This window comes from Aedes albopictus, chromosome 1, assembly GCF_035046485.1.
Source record: "Aedes albopictus strain Foshan chromosome 1, AalbF5, whole genome shotgun sequence".
Lineage (NCBI taxonomy): Eukaryota > Metazoa > Arthropoda > Insecta > Diptera > Culicidae > Aedes > Aedes albopictus.
The window spans coordinates 100,135,040-100,151,109 of NC_085136.1; the positions used below are offsets into that span (position 1 = coordinate 100,135,040).

A 16,070-nucleotide genomic window follows, 5' to 3' on the forward strand; every position below is an offset into this window, starting at 1 on the left:
CATACAAAATTCCATATTTGTAACGTTTTCCGTATTTGAATAAAATTTAAAAATGTTGTTTTTTCGTGACGTTACAACGCAATAAAAACCCATACTATGATCAGCCATATTTCAGAGCTGTGAAGTCTTCCGATTAAAAATCTTTTTATGCTAAAAAACCTACATACATTTATCTACAAATGATGGAAGACTTTTGAAAAATCAGTGTGTTGGTGTTTAAAATACGACAGTTTGGATGAAAAGTGTGCTTAAAAGACTTAAAATCACTATTTTAATGCTAATCTTAAACGTCGTTCAATTTATATTTATTGCCACACTAATATCATGTCGAATACATTTTTAGATGACAAAAGTAATGTAGAATGTGATAAAAATGTCAAATATGCCATAACTCAACTTTGAAAAATTGGTATTGATGATACGGGGCCCGTAGAATGTGTCATATATAGAATTGGGCTACGTTTGCCTTTTTCTTAACTAGTTGTAGGAATCTTAGTTATAAGATGTTCGCGTATGCGAGAAACGACGGAGGCGACACCTTTACGTCAACGGCATCATCGATCAATGACTGGCCTTTCTCTCGTTCATCGATCATCGGGCGACGAAGGCGAAAATGAACTTGCGTTTTTTGACATCCGTCAACCGTCACCTTCCGTCAACTGACGTGTATAAAAGCGACCCGAGCAGCATAAGGAATCCTCTTTTTTGGTCATCGATTCAACCGACAGGTGGAACCCAAATCATCATCAGCGAGGTTGTCACGAGAAATTCTGGTCATCGTAGTGAAAGTGTACAGAAGAATTTGAATTTGAATTGAAAGTTGTAGAATAGAGTTAATTAAATAAATGCGTGATTGTGGTATACAGACTTGGAAGAGATCATAGATAGAAAGGTGAAGAATTCAAAACTAAATTGTTACTACAACCGCTGTGCTATCGACACTGGTCCTGCGAGCCGGATAGCGTGAACTCCGCTAATCCGCCAGCCTGGAATATTCGCCGAACCTGCCAGATCTACGCCCGCCACGTGCCAAGGAGGTTAGCCGTTGGGAAATTCTCTAATACAAGGCATACGAATTGCCTTATAAAGGTAATTGTCTTTCCAACACCTCTATCCCTTCTCTTTTGAGCTGCGCGGTCTTCCGCCTTCCAGATTCTATCGTTTCCTGGATATTCTTGCCATCTCGCTACGCTTCACGCCCGCCACGTGCCAAGGATATTGTCTAGAACATTCTTTGTACAAGGCATTCTGATTGCCTTTCAGAGGTAATGATCATTCCAACTCTCGTAAACCTTCCCTTTTGAGCTGCGCGGTTTTTCGCCTTCCAGAACCCCCCACTTCCTGGTCATCTTCACTACTCCGCCTCGATGTCAACGGAACGACGCATCAAGAGCCTTAGGGCACGCCTGAAGAGCCTGTTGACTTCATTCAACCTTATCAAAACCTTCGTGGATGACTACCAAGAAGAACGGGATTCACACCAAGTCTCGGTACGTCTGGAATTCCTGGTAACCCTCTGGAATGACGTCAACGAAACGCAATTGGAACTCGAGTCGTTGGACGATGAGAGCCTGGACGAATGTCTGAAGGTCCGAACGGATTTCGAGTCTAGTTTCTTCCACGTGAAGGGTTTCTTACTTTCCGTTACTAAACCTACGGACCCTGCCTCTCCGACTGCCTCCCGCTCACCTGCACAAGCTCCGCCAACTTCGTCCTCGGTACGACTTCCCGACGTGAAGCTGCCCGTATTCTCTGGTCATCTCGAGAATTGGCTTAATTTCCATGACCTTTTCGTGTCTCCCGTCCACTCCTCGCATGAACTCTCCAATATCCAGAAGTTCTACTACTTGCGCTCTTCCCTTTCTGGAGATGCTCTCAAGCTAATTCAAACCATTACCATCAGCGCCGACAACTACCTGGTTGCGTGGAACTTATTGGTAAACCACTACCAGAACCCCGTTATGTTGAAGCAGTCGTACGTGGACTCTCTTTTCGAATTTTCCTCGTTGAAAAGGGAATCTGCTTCGGAGTTGCACTCGCTCGTTGAAAAGTTCGAGACAAACGTCCGAGTACTTAAACAGCTGGAGGAGAGGACAGAGTTCTGGGACATACACTCATTGCACAATTATGGATCACACACAATTATTAGTCACTTTTCACTTTAATAGATAAATACTAGTTAATTGCAAGCTTTTGTTAGCCATTATCATTTTTCGTAGATAAGTTGATTTATTTTGTGTCACTATACGTATCGCACTCGTGCTTATACGTCAAAATATACATATTTTCGATATTTTTTTGTTGGGCGCAAAACCATCTGTCAAAGTAACGCTTCGATTGTGGATGTCAGAAAGTGCGTGCGCTGCTTTCGTAAGCTCTGTAAAAGCGAGCTTCAGTGATTTTCAAATGAAAAATGGTATCGTCACCAAAATAAAGGTATTATTTACGTTCTAAATGTATAAATTCATGTGACTGCAGCTAATTAAAGCTTATTTCAGGCAAAATTGAAGTGACTCATTATTGTGCCAAGGAACACCGAAAATCACACAATTATGGGCCACTTTTTGTGCAGCATAATATTGACAGTTCTGCGTACATGGTCATTGCATACTTTTAGGCGTTTATCGGTGGTTGTGTTGAGGGTTTTGTTCCAATTTTAAAAAATTGATTCCAAATCGCGAAAACATGCTCCGTTAAGAGGTTTGAAACCAGTTTTAGATTCTACTATAGTTGATCTATCGAGAATAAGTGATCATTCATTGAAAAAATAGATAAAACATTATTGTTAAGCCAATTCCTCTTGAGTGACCCATAATAGGCAACAAATTGACCCATAATTGTTACACAGCCAATTTTGACCCATTATTGTGGTTTTCATTGTTCAGCAATATTTAGTAATTTTCACCATCTTAAGTGAATTTTACAAGCAATTTTTTATATAAAACAATAAAAAGGAGTTTCAATGAAGAGAATATAAAATAAAAATAATGAAAATGTTATTTTTGTATGAAAAACGATTCATATTATGAAACGATTGTTCCTTGAGTGACCCATAATTGTGCAATGAGTGTACTCTTGATCCGCATGCTGAGTAGTAGACTGGATGCGACCACCAGACGCGACTGGGAGGAACACTCGTCGACAAAGGCCAACGTAGCGTTCAACGACCTGACGACCTTCCTACAGCGTAGAGTCACCGTACTGCAGACCATCAGCAAACCCAATGAAGTTCCACCTCAAAGCGCCCCAAAAAAGTCCGTTTCTCGCTCCGTCGCCAGCCACGGGGCCAGTCAGCCCAATTATCGCAAGTGCCTTGTCTGTTCCGACCACCATCCCCTGTACCTATGCGCCGTGTTCTCGAAGATGACCATCGAAGACAAGGAGAAGGATGTCCGACGCCACCAACTTTGCCGCAACTGTCTCCGAAAGGGCCTCCAAAATATTTTCAATTTTGAGTCTGATTTCCATGCGCATGTAAAAGATTTTAAGGCACGCAAGAAGTAGATTTTTCTGTCCTAAGCTAGGTCTTAAGCATATTGAATTTAACTATAAGTAAAACTTGATGGCAACACACTGTTTTTTGTTAGAAAAATCATGTTTTTCACGAAAGTAAGACGATTTTACAAGTAATTGCCTACTTTTAGGCGTTCAATGTTTCACAATAGGTACCTACCTATGAGTTGAATCTAATTTCTGTTCGCTTGTGAAAGATTAGTAGGGCACGCCAATATAAAAGTTAGTTCTAAGCTAGGTCTTAAGCATATTGATTTTTACTTTAATTGACTACATTTAGGCGTGCAGTGCAGGTCCTTCATTAAACATTAAACGCCTAAAGGTAGGCTATTTCTTATAAAGTCATTACTTCCGCGAAAAACATGATTTTTTAATACAAAAACAGAATGTTACCATCAAGTTCAACTTATACAGGTCGGACTCGATTATTCTGAGTCGAGTTCTGGCGCTTCTCAAAATAATATCTCGCGACCGGAATGATGTCAGAAGCTGAAATTTTGACTAATCACTAATCAAAGTTGGTTTGACAAAATGTCAAAATTTCAGCTTTATAAAACCATCCGTTCCCCAGATATATGTTTGAGAAGCATCAGTACCTGACTCCGGATAATCGAGTCCGACCTGTATATAAATTCAATATACTTAAGACCATATCCAGTGCCAGTTAGACGCGGTTGACGACGGTTAGCAACGGATAAATGCGGATTTTTCGCTTAGCAAAGGAAGTGCCATTCTCCCCGCTTAAGACCTAGCTGAGGACATATTTGCGTGCCTTAAAATCTTTTACAAGTTCTATAGAAATTAGACTCAAAAATGAAAATGCTTTGGAGGCCTTGAAAAAGTTCTACACCACGTATATACTAAACCACCACAAAAAAACAGTTTATCTAATTTTTTTCTCTTATAAACTAAACGTCTTCTAGAATAAAACTTTCTCTACTTCGGCTACTTTATGCACCTAAGCACTTTTAGGGGTCAAATTAGGACCAGCAAAAACGATGTTAGCGCTGTGTGTGGTCAATTATCCAACTACATAATGAATATTTGAATCAACCGTCAAAAAGGTGGTTGATGGGAAGCGATCAGTTTCAGTATGAGTGTTTCTCTGTGATTGAGGGGTGTGATATTTCAACAATTTAACTTAGGAACTTTGTTCACTTGATCAAATAAAAAAAACTATCTATTTGTGTTGGAGTCACATATCAATCTGATTCTATTTTATTTTGTATACTCTTTTCTATCAGTTCTCTCACTTCCAGACAGGTATCTGAAACCGATCTAAACGCTAAACACTGAACGCGTTACATGTTCAAAATATCAATTGCACGATACGCAACAAGGGGGTATTTAGAAGATGCTCAATCTTTATCGGAGCCCGTAACGTGGGTAGATCATCTTTTCGGGTTGCGTTACGAAGTAAGATCTACCAACCAAACAGAACCCAGGTGACATCCAACTTCTTGAGCTAGGTCAATGCGTTTTGGTGATAAGGTTTCATAGTACAAACCCCTCGTTACTGTAGTATACTCCACGTCTAATCAATTACACACCACAATGGCACCGTTGGCGAAGACGCAGTATTGTCCGTGCTGCGGGTATCCCCAACGGATTTTACCGCCATGGCCAAAAAGAGACAACACTAACAAGTGGCCGATTTCCAAGCTCCATGATGGGATAAAGAGTGAGTGCGAGCTTTGAACGAGAGAGAAAAGAGAGTGAAGCAACGAAGGATGAAATACGTTGAGCATGGGAAATGGGGTGTGAGTGAGCAAGACTGCGATACCTGCAATGGTAAGAGTCATGCAGAAACGTGAATGAGGCTTCCGGCATTCTGTTGACGATGTTTGCGAGTATCGGACGCGTGCGAAGTTTTCTGAAATAGAATTCGGTCGAAAAAAATGTGGATTTCCACCGATGGTGACACACCGGCGCTGGACATATGCCATCATCATGCATCGCACTGGTCGCATTGTACCAGATTGTCCGCACTGTCCAATCGATCACAATTGACACATATATGTGACAATTTGTTCTGTATGTGTTGAAATGCCTTAAAGTATGTATCCCTTGTTCCTCAATGTAATTAAAAACTTCGATCGCCAGATTATGTGGAATCAAACAATGCAATGCAATGGGTTCGTGATAAATCTTAGTTATATTTTCATTTTAACAATTATTCTATGCAAAACAAAATCAACCTAATCTTCAAAACTTTTTGACACACTGTAATTTTTTTCACTTCGAAACTTATTCCCTTAATTTGAAATATCTCAGAATCTCAACACGAGCGTCACAGTTGCCGAAGTTTTGTTCATAGCTCAGTTTTATACCCTAAGGCACTTGCTCTTGATAATTACAAGCTTTCTGCCAGCTATGCTGAAAGAATGCACTGTGATTCATTGCTATATTCGTCAGATAGGCACCTTAAAAATCTGAAAGCAGATGTGAAATTAGAGTCCAAGTTGTCTCGTGATGTCCAAAACTTTTACCAGCATCTCAATATCTTGAATCAACTCATCTACTACTTATTACTAAACACAAATCCAATCTTGTCCATGTTCATCAAGCTGGTACCGGATTTGATGTTGTGCACGCGGCCCACCGATTCCGATTCCCTCCTGGACGCCGATCGCATCGAACTCTTGGCCGACGACGACTCGCTCAACATGCTGTGCACCGGTTTCGTGGTGATCGAAATGTTCATCGCAAACTTGAGCTCCGCCTTCAGTGCTTCCCATGGGGTGACCTGGGTGGAAGTGGATCGCGATGAAATACGAAACTGAATGTCAACTGATATTACATACCTTCTCATCAACCGCCACCTTCCGCACGTTCCACAGGAACTCCAAAATCCCCAGAATAAACGCAAAACAGCAGCCACAGGCCAGAACTAAGAACACACCACCGACGTTGTCTATTCCGAGTTCGGCTGCGCTGTCCGCAGCCGATTTTGTAGCATGTTCATCGCAGCGACCTCCGCCGTACATCTCCTTCCACCAGCGGGTCTTCAACTGGTGCAGCTTTCCTTCCTCCTGCATTTTGAGCACTGCTCCGGAGATGGCCGTCCGGTATGGGGAGTCTGTGGATGGGTAAGATCAGGAATCAGAAGATGAAGTTCTTTGAATGTGGCTAGATACTCACTAACGGGCATGGCGATTCCGTATCCTTTGGAGTCCAGCAGCCCTCCGATTTGGGTGAGTTCGCAATACCGCTCGGTGATGTACTCCAACGAAGTGGACTCCATCAGGAAAGCGTACAGGCCACGTCCCTTAAGGACGCGATCACGTCCTTCGTCGTTACTCTTGGTGAACACCGACGGACGAGTAGACTCCATGGCGGCCCACATCCTCTGATACGTGGAGAAGTTCGAGTTACGGAAGAAGCTCAGCGTACTACCGCCGAGCACCGCACCGTACTTGATCTTGCTCTGTTGGGCTAGATCCTCAGCACTTTCGATCGAGGCATCCATACGCTCCATGGTCAGGAAAGCTGCCAAGTTGGCAGTGTAGGACGAAAGCATGATCAGTGCGAAGAACCACCACATTCCGGAGACTACTCGGGTAGACACCGCTTTGGGCAGGATATCGCAGCCTTGACCCATGATGGATCCCATCGTCAGCCACAGGGCGTTCAACATATCCCAGATGTTCTCCACCTCATCAATGTCATCCTGCTTGCAAGGATGGGCGCTCTCCCAGTCAGCAGGGGCCATACGAGACAGGACGAAGAGCAACACGGAAACGCCAAGATACGCAGTGGCCATGTAGATCCACACATCCAGGGATAGAGGAGACAGGAAAGAGAACAGATCCTTGGGCTGAGGCACGGGCTTGGCGTACAGAATGCTGATACCAAGGGTCATGAAGGGCATCGTGAAGTCTACGGCAGTACGGCGCTCGTAGGTAATGGTGAGATCACAAATGGCAAGATCCGCTTTCTGAAAGGTGAGAAGATTAGTAGTGATCAACGACGTTTTGGAAATCGATAGCTTACTCGATCAAGTAAGTGTTTCACCAAGCCATCCCATCTTTTCGTCTCTTTGTTGTACGATCCGTACTTTCCGTCCGGCACGAGTTCCATGGTGTATTTGAAGCCGAGGATTTTGGAAATGCCGTCGATCAGCTCGATGGAGTATCCTTCGAAGCGATTGTTGCCTTCCAAGAATTCGCCTTCCTTCTTTTCTCTGAAAACATGGAATTTATGAACAAACTGCCCCAAAGGAGTCCCTGAATCTACCAACTTCATCATCAGGAATGGTGCTCCCAACCGTGACGCCACGATGAAAGTCTTGTTATGCAGTGATTCCACGATCTGCAGGTGAACATCCTCCTGACTGCGAGTGTAGATGATCCCGTTGGTTGGATCCCAAACTGCAATCTTCATGAAGCCATCCTGATGGTTCAGTTCTACAATATCCAGCTGGAAGTGCGTACGCCGGCCGTAGTCATCGAAGATGATCGGTCCGGAGATGCCGTGATCGGTTTTCTGTAAAGATGAATCGCTCAACATGGTATTGTGGAAATTATCTCTTAAAACTTACAACTTTCATGTAGTTGACGATCCGCAATCCAAACGGCCACTGCCGAAGATTCTTGCTTCCGCATGACAGCCTAGACGGTGTGATCTCCTCCGTAGCATCCAGTTCCCTGATGGCGGTAGCGTAGAGCTTCACAGCATCATGGTACAACGCGGACTCCGTACGGACGTGCTCCGGAGAAACTCGGAAAACCTTCTTCATTCTGGCTTCACCCTGTTCCCAATCGTGAACAGCATTCTTGATGTCGAAACTTTTCGTGTCCATCAACCGCAATGTGGTTATGTTTGATCTGGAGTACTTCAGTTCTTCAAAGTCCAAGGTGTGAGCATCCAACGAAGTAATGATGTAGCTTTGATACTCTTCCAGCATCTTGACCTCCTTTGCTTGTCGGAGAATCTCCAGAATTTTTTCGGGATGAACTTCCAGAATGATATGGCTCTCACCAGATGATTGGATATCTTTGAGCAGTGGTCTGTAGTCCGGATTATCATCGATCTGTCGTACGGTGATCGGATTATCTCCGGGTCCGTGAATTTGTAGCACGTCTTTCAGTCGCATCAAACCCTCATCGCTGTCGTAGATGATCGTGAAGCTCTTCCAAGTGTAGTCCACGATCAGATCTTGCAAAGCTCGCGACAGAATGTCCGCTTCCGGATAGAGGTTGATGGTCATCGCCTGCAGCTCCGGATCCCATCCTCCGAAGGGCTCCGGATCCCAATGAGTTATAATGTGCGGAATTTCGATGGTTTTGCAGATCGAACTCACAATACCGGAGGTCAACATCGAGCTTGGGCCGAAGATGGCCGTGACACCTTCCGACACCAGCTCGCACACTTTCCGTTCCGTTTTGTAGCTGTCCTCCGGGGAGACGTACTTTATCAGTGGAACCAACTCGAAGTGCTTCTCGTGCATGTTAACTCGCTCGATGGCATATTTGAAAGCGATCTCTGATTCGTAGTTGTCTCCGTGGAAGATAGCTCCTGAAATGCGGTGAATAGAACATATATTCGATCGTCATAGCGACATCGAGTCTAAAAAAAAGACGCTGGGCAACCTGATCGCTCCACGCTTGCTACGCTTCGCTAGATTTGTTTACAAACGTAGCAATCGGTATTTTTACAGCAAACCAAAGTTGCGCGCGTCTCTTTATCATAAAAAATGACGACCCGTTTCCTTTGATCTCACGTGGATCGTCGCCATTAGCTATCTAGTTTATTGGTTGTATTGTGTAATTCGAAAAATATCTCTTTCGAAATGCGTAATAACTCAAATATCGTATGGATGCCACGTATTCAATGTAAAGTTCGACAACTGCTAGAGTTGTATAACTTCTTCCTCATCCCAAATTTTCGTTCTATTGATTTTTAAAAATCCCGTCATCAGTCCTCACCAAACCCAACGAAAGTAAACTCCACTTACCGATAGGGATTTCCCTTTTGCCTTGAGCAGCGAAACAGACCACCAAACCGACTAACAGAACCAGCAAACTCCCCATTTCGAAGAATTTTCCAATATGGCGTCCACCGACTTGTGCGCACCGGGATTTATTTTTCCATCAGCTGTGTCACACACTGCCTACTGCTCGGCGAAAGTGGTTGATGATCTTCCGAGAAAAAAAAATCTTAACTTTCCACAGCTGCTCAGAGTCGGTTAAGTACATGTGACGACGACGATCTCCAATCGACTGACTGACTGACTGAAAATAGCGGTGCGAACGCGTGAGTGAACGTGAAAACCGTGAAAACGACGACGACCCGGTGGCAGTGAAAAATGTGGTGCGTTTCCATGGTGACACACCGTCCGCTTCCGCGGATCGGTCGTGTGTGGGTGGATCGTCGTTATTGGGTTACATTTTTCTGCGGGGAAAGCTTTTCACTCAATCACTTGGAAGAATGTCTACATATAGGGGAGATTGGTATGTTGTGTGCCGTTTGGGTAAAAGTGATTCATGCCAATATTTAAATGGCGGAGGTCAGAGTACTTAGCAGTTTTTCTGGAATGATGTAATCTAGTTTATACCTTAAACAATTCGTTCCGACGTGTGACTTGGTGGTCTAGTGGCTACCGCTTCTGATTCGTATGCAGAAGGTCATGGGTTCAATCCCTGGCCCGTCCTTTTCATCCTACTTTGTATCTTTCTATCCACTTTCTCTCGCTCTCTCTTCTCTACATATACAACTCATGTATATTCATATGTTCATAGCCATCGCTAGAACCAGAAACGAATTGAAAAAAGTCGTTTCCCTCCCTTCCGACTTCCACTCACAGCACAGCGTATATATAACGCCTATAAGTTATGCAACCAAAGCGTGCTGTGCCGCTTGACCTTATTCATCTTATTCACCACACAATCTATCACGAACACTATAAATAACCCCTATCCATGGATCACATCACCAACCCAACGGTGACTCCTAGATCTGCCATCCTTTCCGTCTAACAAATACCCTAGTCCGTGCGGGTTGTGGGGACGCAGAGTGCTCTCGGTCTCTAGTAGCAACAACTAGTACACTCTAACATTCCTTTCCCTTCCCAGCTGACTATAAGGACTTGGCCGGCGCCGTTATTGATCGAACATGCATGAGCTGCTAAAATTGCACTTTGAGAATAAGTGGAATGTCCCAGCCCCTTATTCAGTTGGATCTCAGTGCAATTGGTACCAGTTCAGATCAATCACGGAGGAGCAACCATTGACATGTATAGTCAGAATTGATCGTTTTTTGATCGTTAAACAATTCGTTCCGACGTGTGACTGTGTCCACATAGCTGAAGTGGTAAACGAACGGGTATCCAGCAAGATCATACTGAGCGTGATGGGTTCGACTCCCGGTGGGTCCAAAAGCTTTTGGTAATGGCAATGCCATGGATTTCCTCGAGCAGAGTGTATCTTCGTGCCTGCCAACACTACTGGTGAGGTGATCGAAAGGTGGAAGCAGCACTTCAACGAACACTTGAATGGTACGGGGAGCGCAGACTTGGAGGACCAAGGCAGCGGGAGAAATGACTACGTCAGTACAGCAGGGAGCAACAACGAGCCAACTCCCACGTTGAGCGAAGTTAAGGATGCTATCCAGCAGTTCAAACACAAAAAGCGGAGCGGAGCGGAACTCATCGAGATGAGGCCGAAAAAGTTACCGGAAGTTTGGGATGCTATCCAGCAGCTTAAGAAAAATAAGTCTACTGGTAAGTGGTAAGGTTGGTATCGGAACTGAACTCATCAAAATTGGCCCGGAAAAGTTGTCCACCTGCCTACCCGAAGTGCCCAACGGTTTGCGCTCTTAGTTGGGGGGTTGGGGCCCGACCTCAGAGTTTTTCGTCTGGGTGGTCCCTAACCCGGGGGGTTTTGGGCGGTGGTGTTGTGCTTCGATGTTCAGGGTGGGTCTTACCGCTCGGATCTCAGGAAATCCGAAGGTTCCTCGATCGGGGGTTTCGTTGCCTGCCTTGTTCCCTTCTCCGTTTGTGGCTATTTGCCGCCGGATGGGCTTGTTTCTGGGGTTAGATCACAGAGAACAGACGTCTATCTTTGCTTTCTGCCTTGTGTAAAACTTTGTAACGGTCATATCAGAGTATGTGGTTATGCTCTCGTTGCGCGGCACTAGCGCCCCATAACTTACATTGTTGTGTTGTCATTTTTGTTTCCAGTGCTCGCCGTTTTCGGCCGTTTGGCGCTCGTGTCGCTTTGTCGCTTAGTGTATTTTAACGATGAACACTGCCATCGTGGGGCCAAATCGACTAACGTTGATCACTTGGCGTTCGTTGACCATATCGTTGGTGAATGTGTTGGAGATGTCGATTATTTGGTGCGTCTGACGGAGGTACTCATAGACAGGGAAAGTGCACAGGAAGTGCTCAACTGTGTTCAGCGTTGCAGAGGTCTCACACTGTCGGCGGAAGCTGGAGCCGTTAGCAGTCATGTTGTGTGACACGCGCGTGTGCCCTGTCCTTAGTCGGGAGAGAACGGTTTGTTCCCGCCGGCTTGGCAGGTCTTCGCCAGGTCCCGTGATTGGTTTGGCCTTCTTAAGAATATAGTTCTGTCCCGCATCCATTCGTCGGTCCAGGATCGCTATATGGTGTCCCTAGTCCACTTCTGAAACTTTCTAGCTCACGGGGTGGTGAATTCACCTCAGGGTCGTGTCTTCCCAACTTACCTCTGGTCCTTTTATCGACCCGGTTCTCACACGAATCCAATTACCAAAAGGAACACAGTGAAAATGGAACTCTTAGCTACAGGAGGACTCAATTAAAGTGGAACCTGGATGCAAAAGGCTTTACACTGAAAAACTTTCAAAAGCCAGAAGAGAAATAATTTTCGGTTGAACCACCAGAAGACGAGGCCTGATGGCTTCTTTGCAAGCCCGAACAAAACGGAAAAAGCAAACGAAGAAAAGTGAAACTTATTTTTTGCAATTTCTCATCGTCATAGGCTGTTTTACCCCACGCAAATCTAACAGGAAAAGGCCTACTTTCCCACACCAAATTATCAGTGCTGTAATGGTTCATTACAGCACTGATTTGCGTTGCGTAATGAACCATTACAGCACTGTTTTCAGTTTTGATCAACTTCTTGATGCTTTCTGGATGCAGGTTTGAAAAATTGTGACAAATGCACAGTATAACCTGCTATGATCAGACTCGGCAAGCCTCGTTGGATAAGTGTACAACTCGTGCTGTAAAAATCTTCATTCTGCACCTTGTTGCGTAAACTACTATATCCAGGGATGCGCTTTTATAAAGAATCGCTACCACCTGAGTTAACAATTTACATTCGTGATTTATTCACCCCAGAGAACGTCTAACTACTCTAACGTCACACTTTAAATAGGGTACTTGCGTGAATGGGCTTCTTGCCCTGGATCCGGATCCGGGATGATCTTGGTGGTGGCTTGTTGACGGGGGTGGCTTACGGTGGTTGGCGGAAGTGGTGATACTCAAGCGGGCTTTTTGGCCGCCGGAGGGTCTCAGTCTTGGTGGGATGTCGGAGGCCTCGAGCGGGCTGCTCGGCCGCCGGACTGGTTGATTGTATCGGGGGAATTGATGAGCTTCGAGCGGGCTACTCGGCCGCCGGAGAAAATGGCTTCTTCGATTGGTGGTTTGACTGATGGGGCTCAAGCGGGCTACTTGGCCGCCGCAGAAAATGGCTTCTTCGGTGATATTGGTCTACGGCGTAATGTTTCCGACGGAAAATGGCGGTGGTCCAAGGCACAAAGGGAAGAACAATATCGGTTCACCTACAATGCCGGTAGGAACAATGTGCTCGACCAACGGATACTCAATGGCGGACTGCCTATTGTCCGTATGGCCTCGAAACCTGGGACCACAGGTGCAGAAGAACTCGGAGATGGGTAGATCCTGGACTTTTCTGTCGAACCACTAATAAAGACGGCTCTTTTGCTGTGCGCAGGGTTTAGGGATCTCCGTATCTACAGCTGAAGGTCGACTCGCACCTGTTCCGAAGGAACAAAAGAAAAAGGCCTACTGATGGACCTGCCATGTGGCATTAGTACCCTATCGTGTGACGTTTTCCCCCCCAAATCACTGGTTTTACCCTAGTTCATTAAATTACCTTTTTCACATATTTTATATCCTCACTTTTAGCTTAATCTTCGTGTACTTTCAACTATTAGCAATCTATATTTAAGAAGAAACACGTTTTTTTTTTACATTTAGGTTAGGTTTTTACATTATTTATCCACTCTCACCGTACTACTAGATTTAGGCAACTTGTATACGTTTACACCGTACTACTAGCTTTAAGGACGACCTAACTGCTGAAACTTTAAAAAAACAAACAATTAGACAAATAAGTTCACTTTAACTTTTGAATAAATTAAACCTTTTCAAGTTATATTAAATTCACGACGCGCACTTCTATTTCGTCTGATGGTTGGCGACAGAAAAGAATTTCTCATCGTCTTGGCTGAGCCTTTAAATGATAGTGTAAAATCGGAGCTCAAACTTCGTAAAAAAATCCGAAGTTTGACACTGATATCTCCTACCTTTCGCATTCAATTTCTTGAACAACAATAGTCGTGCCCTCTGATTTTTGGTTTTCCTTTTTTTAAAGTAACTTGTGTTAATTTTCTTGAGTGTGTCCACCGTTGATAGTATACACTCGCGAGTGGAACGGGCTGGTAATGGGACTCGTGAGTGCCTCCGGTCATACACTCAATGCGAGAAAGTGACAGAAGGTACTCACTCATGGTGAGTTTTAATTCGGGTGTATACGAAAAAATGAACATTTGATTAGTGGTGGAGCCAGCAAATTATTAATTGGAACCTGTTGGTTACACTTCTTTCCGTCGACCGCTGGGATTTGTGGTGTGAGGAGGGGCCTGTTTCTGTTGATGCCGGCTAGCTCGTTCCCTTGGATTCCGCAATGACCAGGGACCTACATTAGGACTGTTCAATGTTCGACGTATCGTGTATCGTTTTCTGAGCCTCTCCTGGAAGTGGGCCCGGGCTTGTTGTGATTGGGCCTGTCGTTTGAATCGATTTTTAATCGTATTATCCACTTTGGGTGCCCAGGCCTACCAGCTTTACGGCCCAAGCCGGTTGAGACCTAGGTGGGTGGCTTTGTCGCTCCGGGTTCTTTTGCCCGAAATACTACGGAGGAAGTTTAGGCGATTCATGCAGTTTTTTTTAACCTGGTCAAAGTGGGCCTGCAGGGTGAGGTACCGGTCCAGGGTGACGCCGAGGGTCTTCTTGGTGGGGATGTCCTCCTCATTTAGGACGATGAGTTTCCGAGGCGACTGATGGTTTTTCGCACAAATGTGCAGCTTTGCTGACTTGGCGGCTGAGATGTCGAAGCCGGCTTTGGCGGCCTATTTGCTGACGGTGGTGGTAGCTGCTTGAGCTTTTCTCCTTTGGGTGCACTTCGACCAATGATGGTGATGTCGTCGGCGTACACCTTCAGGAATATGCCCCTTGGGATGGACTAGAATACTCCGCCCATGGCCATCAGGAAGATGGTGACCGCGATCACCGATCATTGGCGGATTCCGGTTTCCTCATTGTGTAGGCTGCTGCGATTGTTCCCGACAGTCACCTGGAAAGTCCTTCCGACGAGGAAGTCTTTCAGGAACTGTAGTAGGTTCCCGGTGACTCCCCATCGGGCCAACCCATACAGGACGTCAGGGGTCCATGCCCGGTTGTAGGCCTCTGCCAGGTCGAGTGAGATTAACTCATCGTGGTGATTGTTGCCTAGTTCGTCGTTCAGACCCAGTCAATCAGTGATCGTATAAGATATTGAGTAAGATGATAAAGTAGAGGCGATATACGTACATTTTACATGCGCCTAAATGGAGGCATGTACGCATATGGCCTCCACTTTATCATCTTATGCAACATCTTATACGATTATCGGTTGTCTGGGGAGTCTCTCCGAGTCCTGCTAGGAAGGTGCCGCCGGTCGTCTAGGTGGCCATTGGCTTCCAGGTGCTCCACCAGTCGGCGGTTCACCATTTTTCCATTGTTTCGGAGGCACAGCTGATTAGCGCGATCGGCCGGTAGCTGGATGCTTTGTTGGCTGGTACGGTGCCTTTCGGGATCGGGACTACCAGGCTGTGCTTCCACTCAGCTGGCAGCGTCGCCTGAAGCCCGGATGGTGTTGACTGCCTGCAACAGGCTGCGCTTGTAGCTGGGTGGTAGGTTCCTTAATCTTTCAGGACGCGCGCCATTAAGCAGCTTAAACTGCACCGCGCTCCCGTTGTATACGACAAGCGAGGTTTTTTGGTAGTGTTGTACTTTTTACAACGGCGCGTGCGCTGAAGGGTTAACATGGGGTAGCCGAGATCGTCCGGTCGCGAGGATCTCTTTTTTGCCTGACTTAAGGCAAATTCCAGCTCTGTGAGGCAGAACGGGGGGTTAAAACCCTGGCCTCGATGGGCGGAGGTGGTGGTTGGGAGCGACGCCGAATTTTGCGATTGCGGTGCGCGGAGATGGACGCTTAGGAAGAAGGTAGGGCAGCTCTCGTTGGACGAGAGTCCGTGAAAATAGTCCGCCAAAGTTTCCGCGATGATTT

The 16,070-nt window shown here is 45.5% G+C and overlaps 1 protein-coding gene across 1 annotated transcript in view; it reads right to left on the reverse strand.

Annotated features, from left to right (window-relative positions):
• Window positions 1–5,599: 5,599 nt before the first annotated feature.
• LOC109398368 (uncharacterized) overlaps window positions 5,600–16,070 on the reverse strand; it is a 39,428-nt gene continuing 28,957 nt past the window's right edge. The window contains exons 8-17 of the mRNA XM_062854730.1: window positions 13,283–13,358; window positions 12,899–13,207; window positions 11,788–11,931; window positions 9,470–9,602; window positions 8,054–9,030; window positions 7,754–7,998; window positions 7,507–7,696; window positions 6,655–7,450; window positions 6,318–6,592; window positions 5,600–6,259 (exon numbers count right to left, since the gene is read on the reverse strand). Coding sequence (XP_062710714.1) covers window positions 6,035–6,259; window positions 6,318–6,592; window positions 6,655–7,450; window positions 7,507–7,696; window positions 7,754–7,998; window positions 8,054–9,030; window positions 9,470–9,602; window positions 11,788–11,931; window positions 12,899–13,207; window positions 13,283–13,358 — 3,370 coding nt within the window. The 3' untranslated portion in view covers window positions 5,600–6,034. The remainder of the gene's footprint in view (window positions 6,260–6,317; window positions 6,593–6,654; window positions 7,451–7,506; window positions 7,697–7,753; window positions 7,999–8,053; window positions 9,031–9,469; window positions 9,603–11,787; window positions 11,932–12,898; window positions 13,208–13,282; window positions 13,359–16,070) is intronic.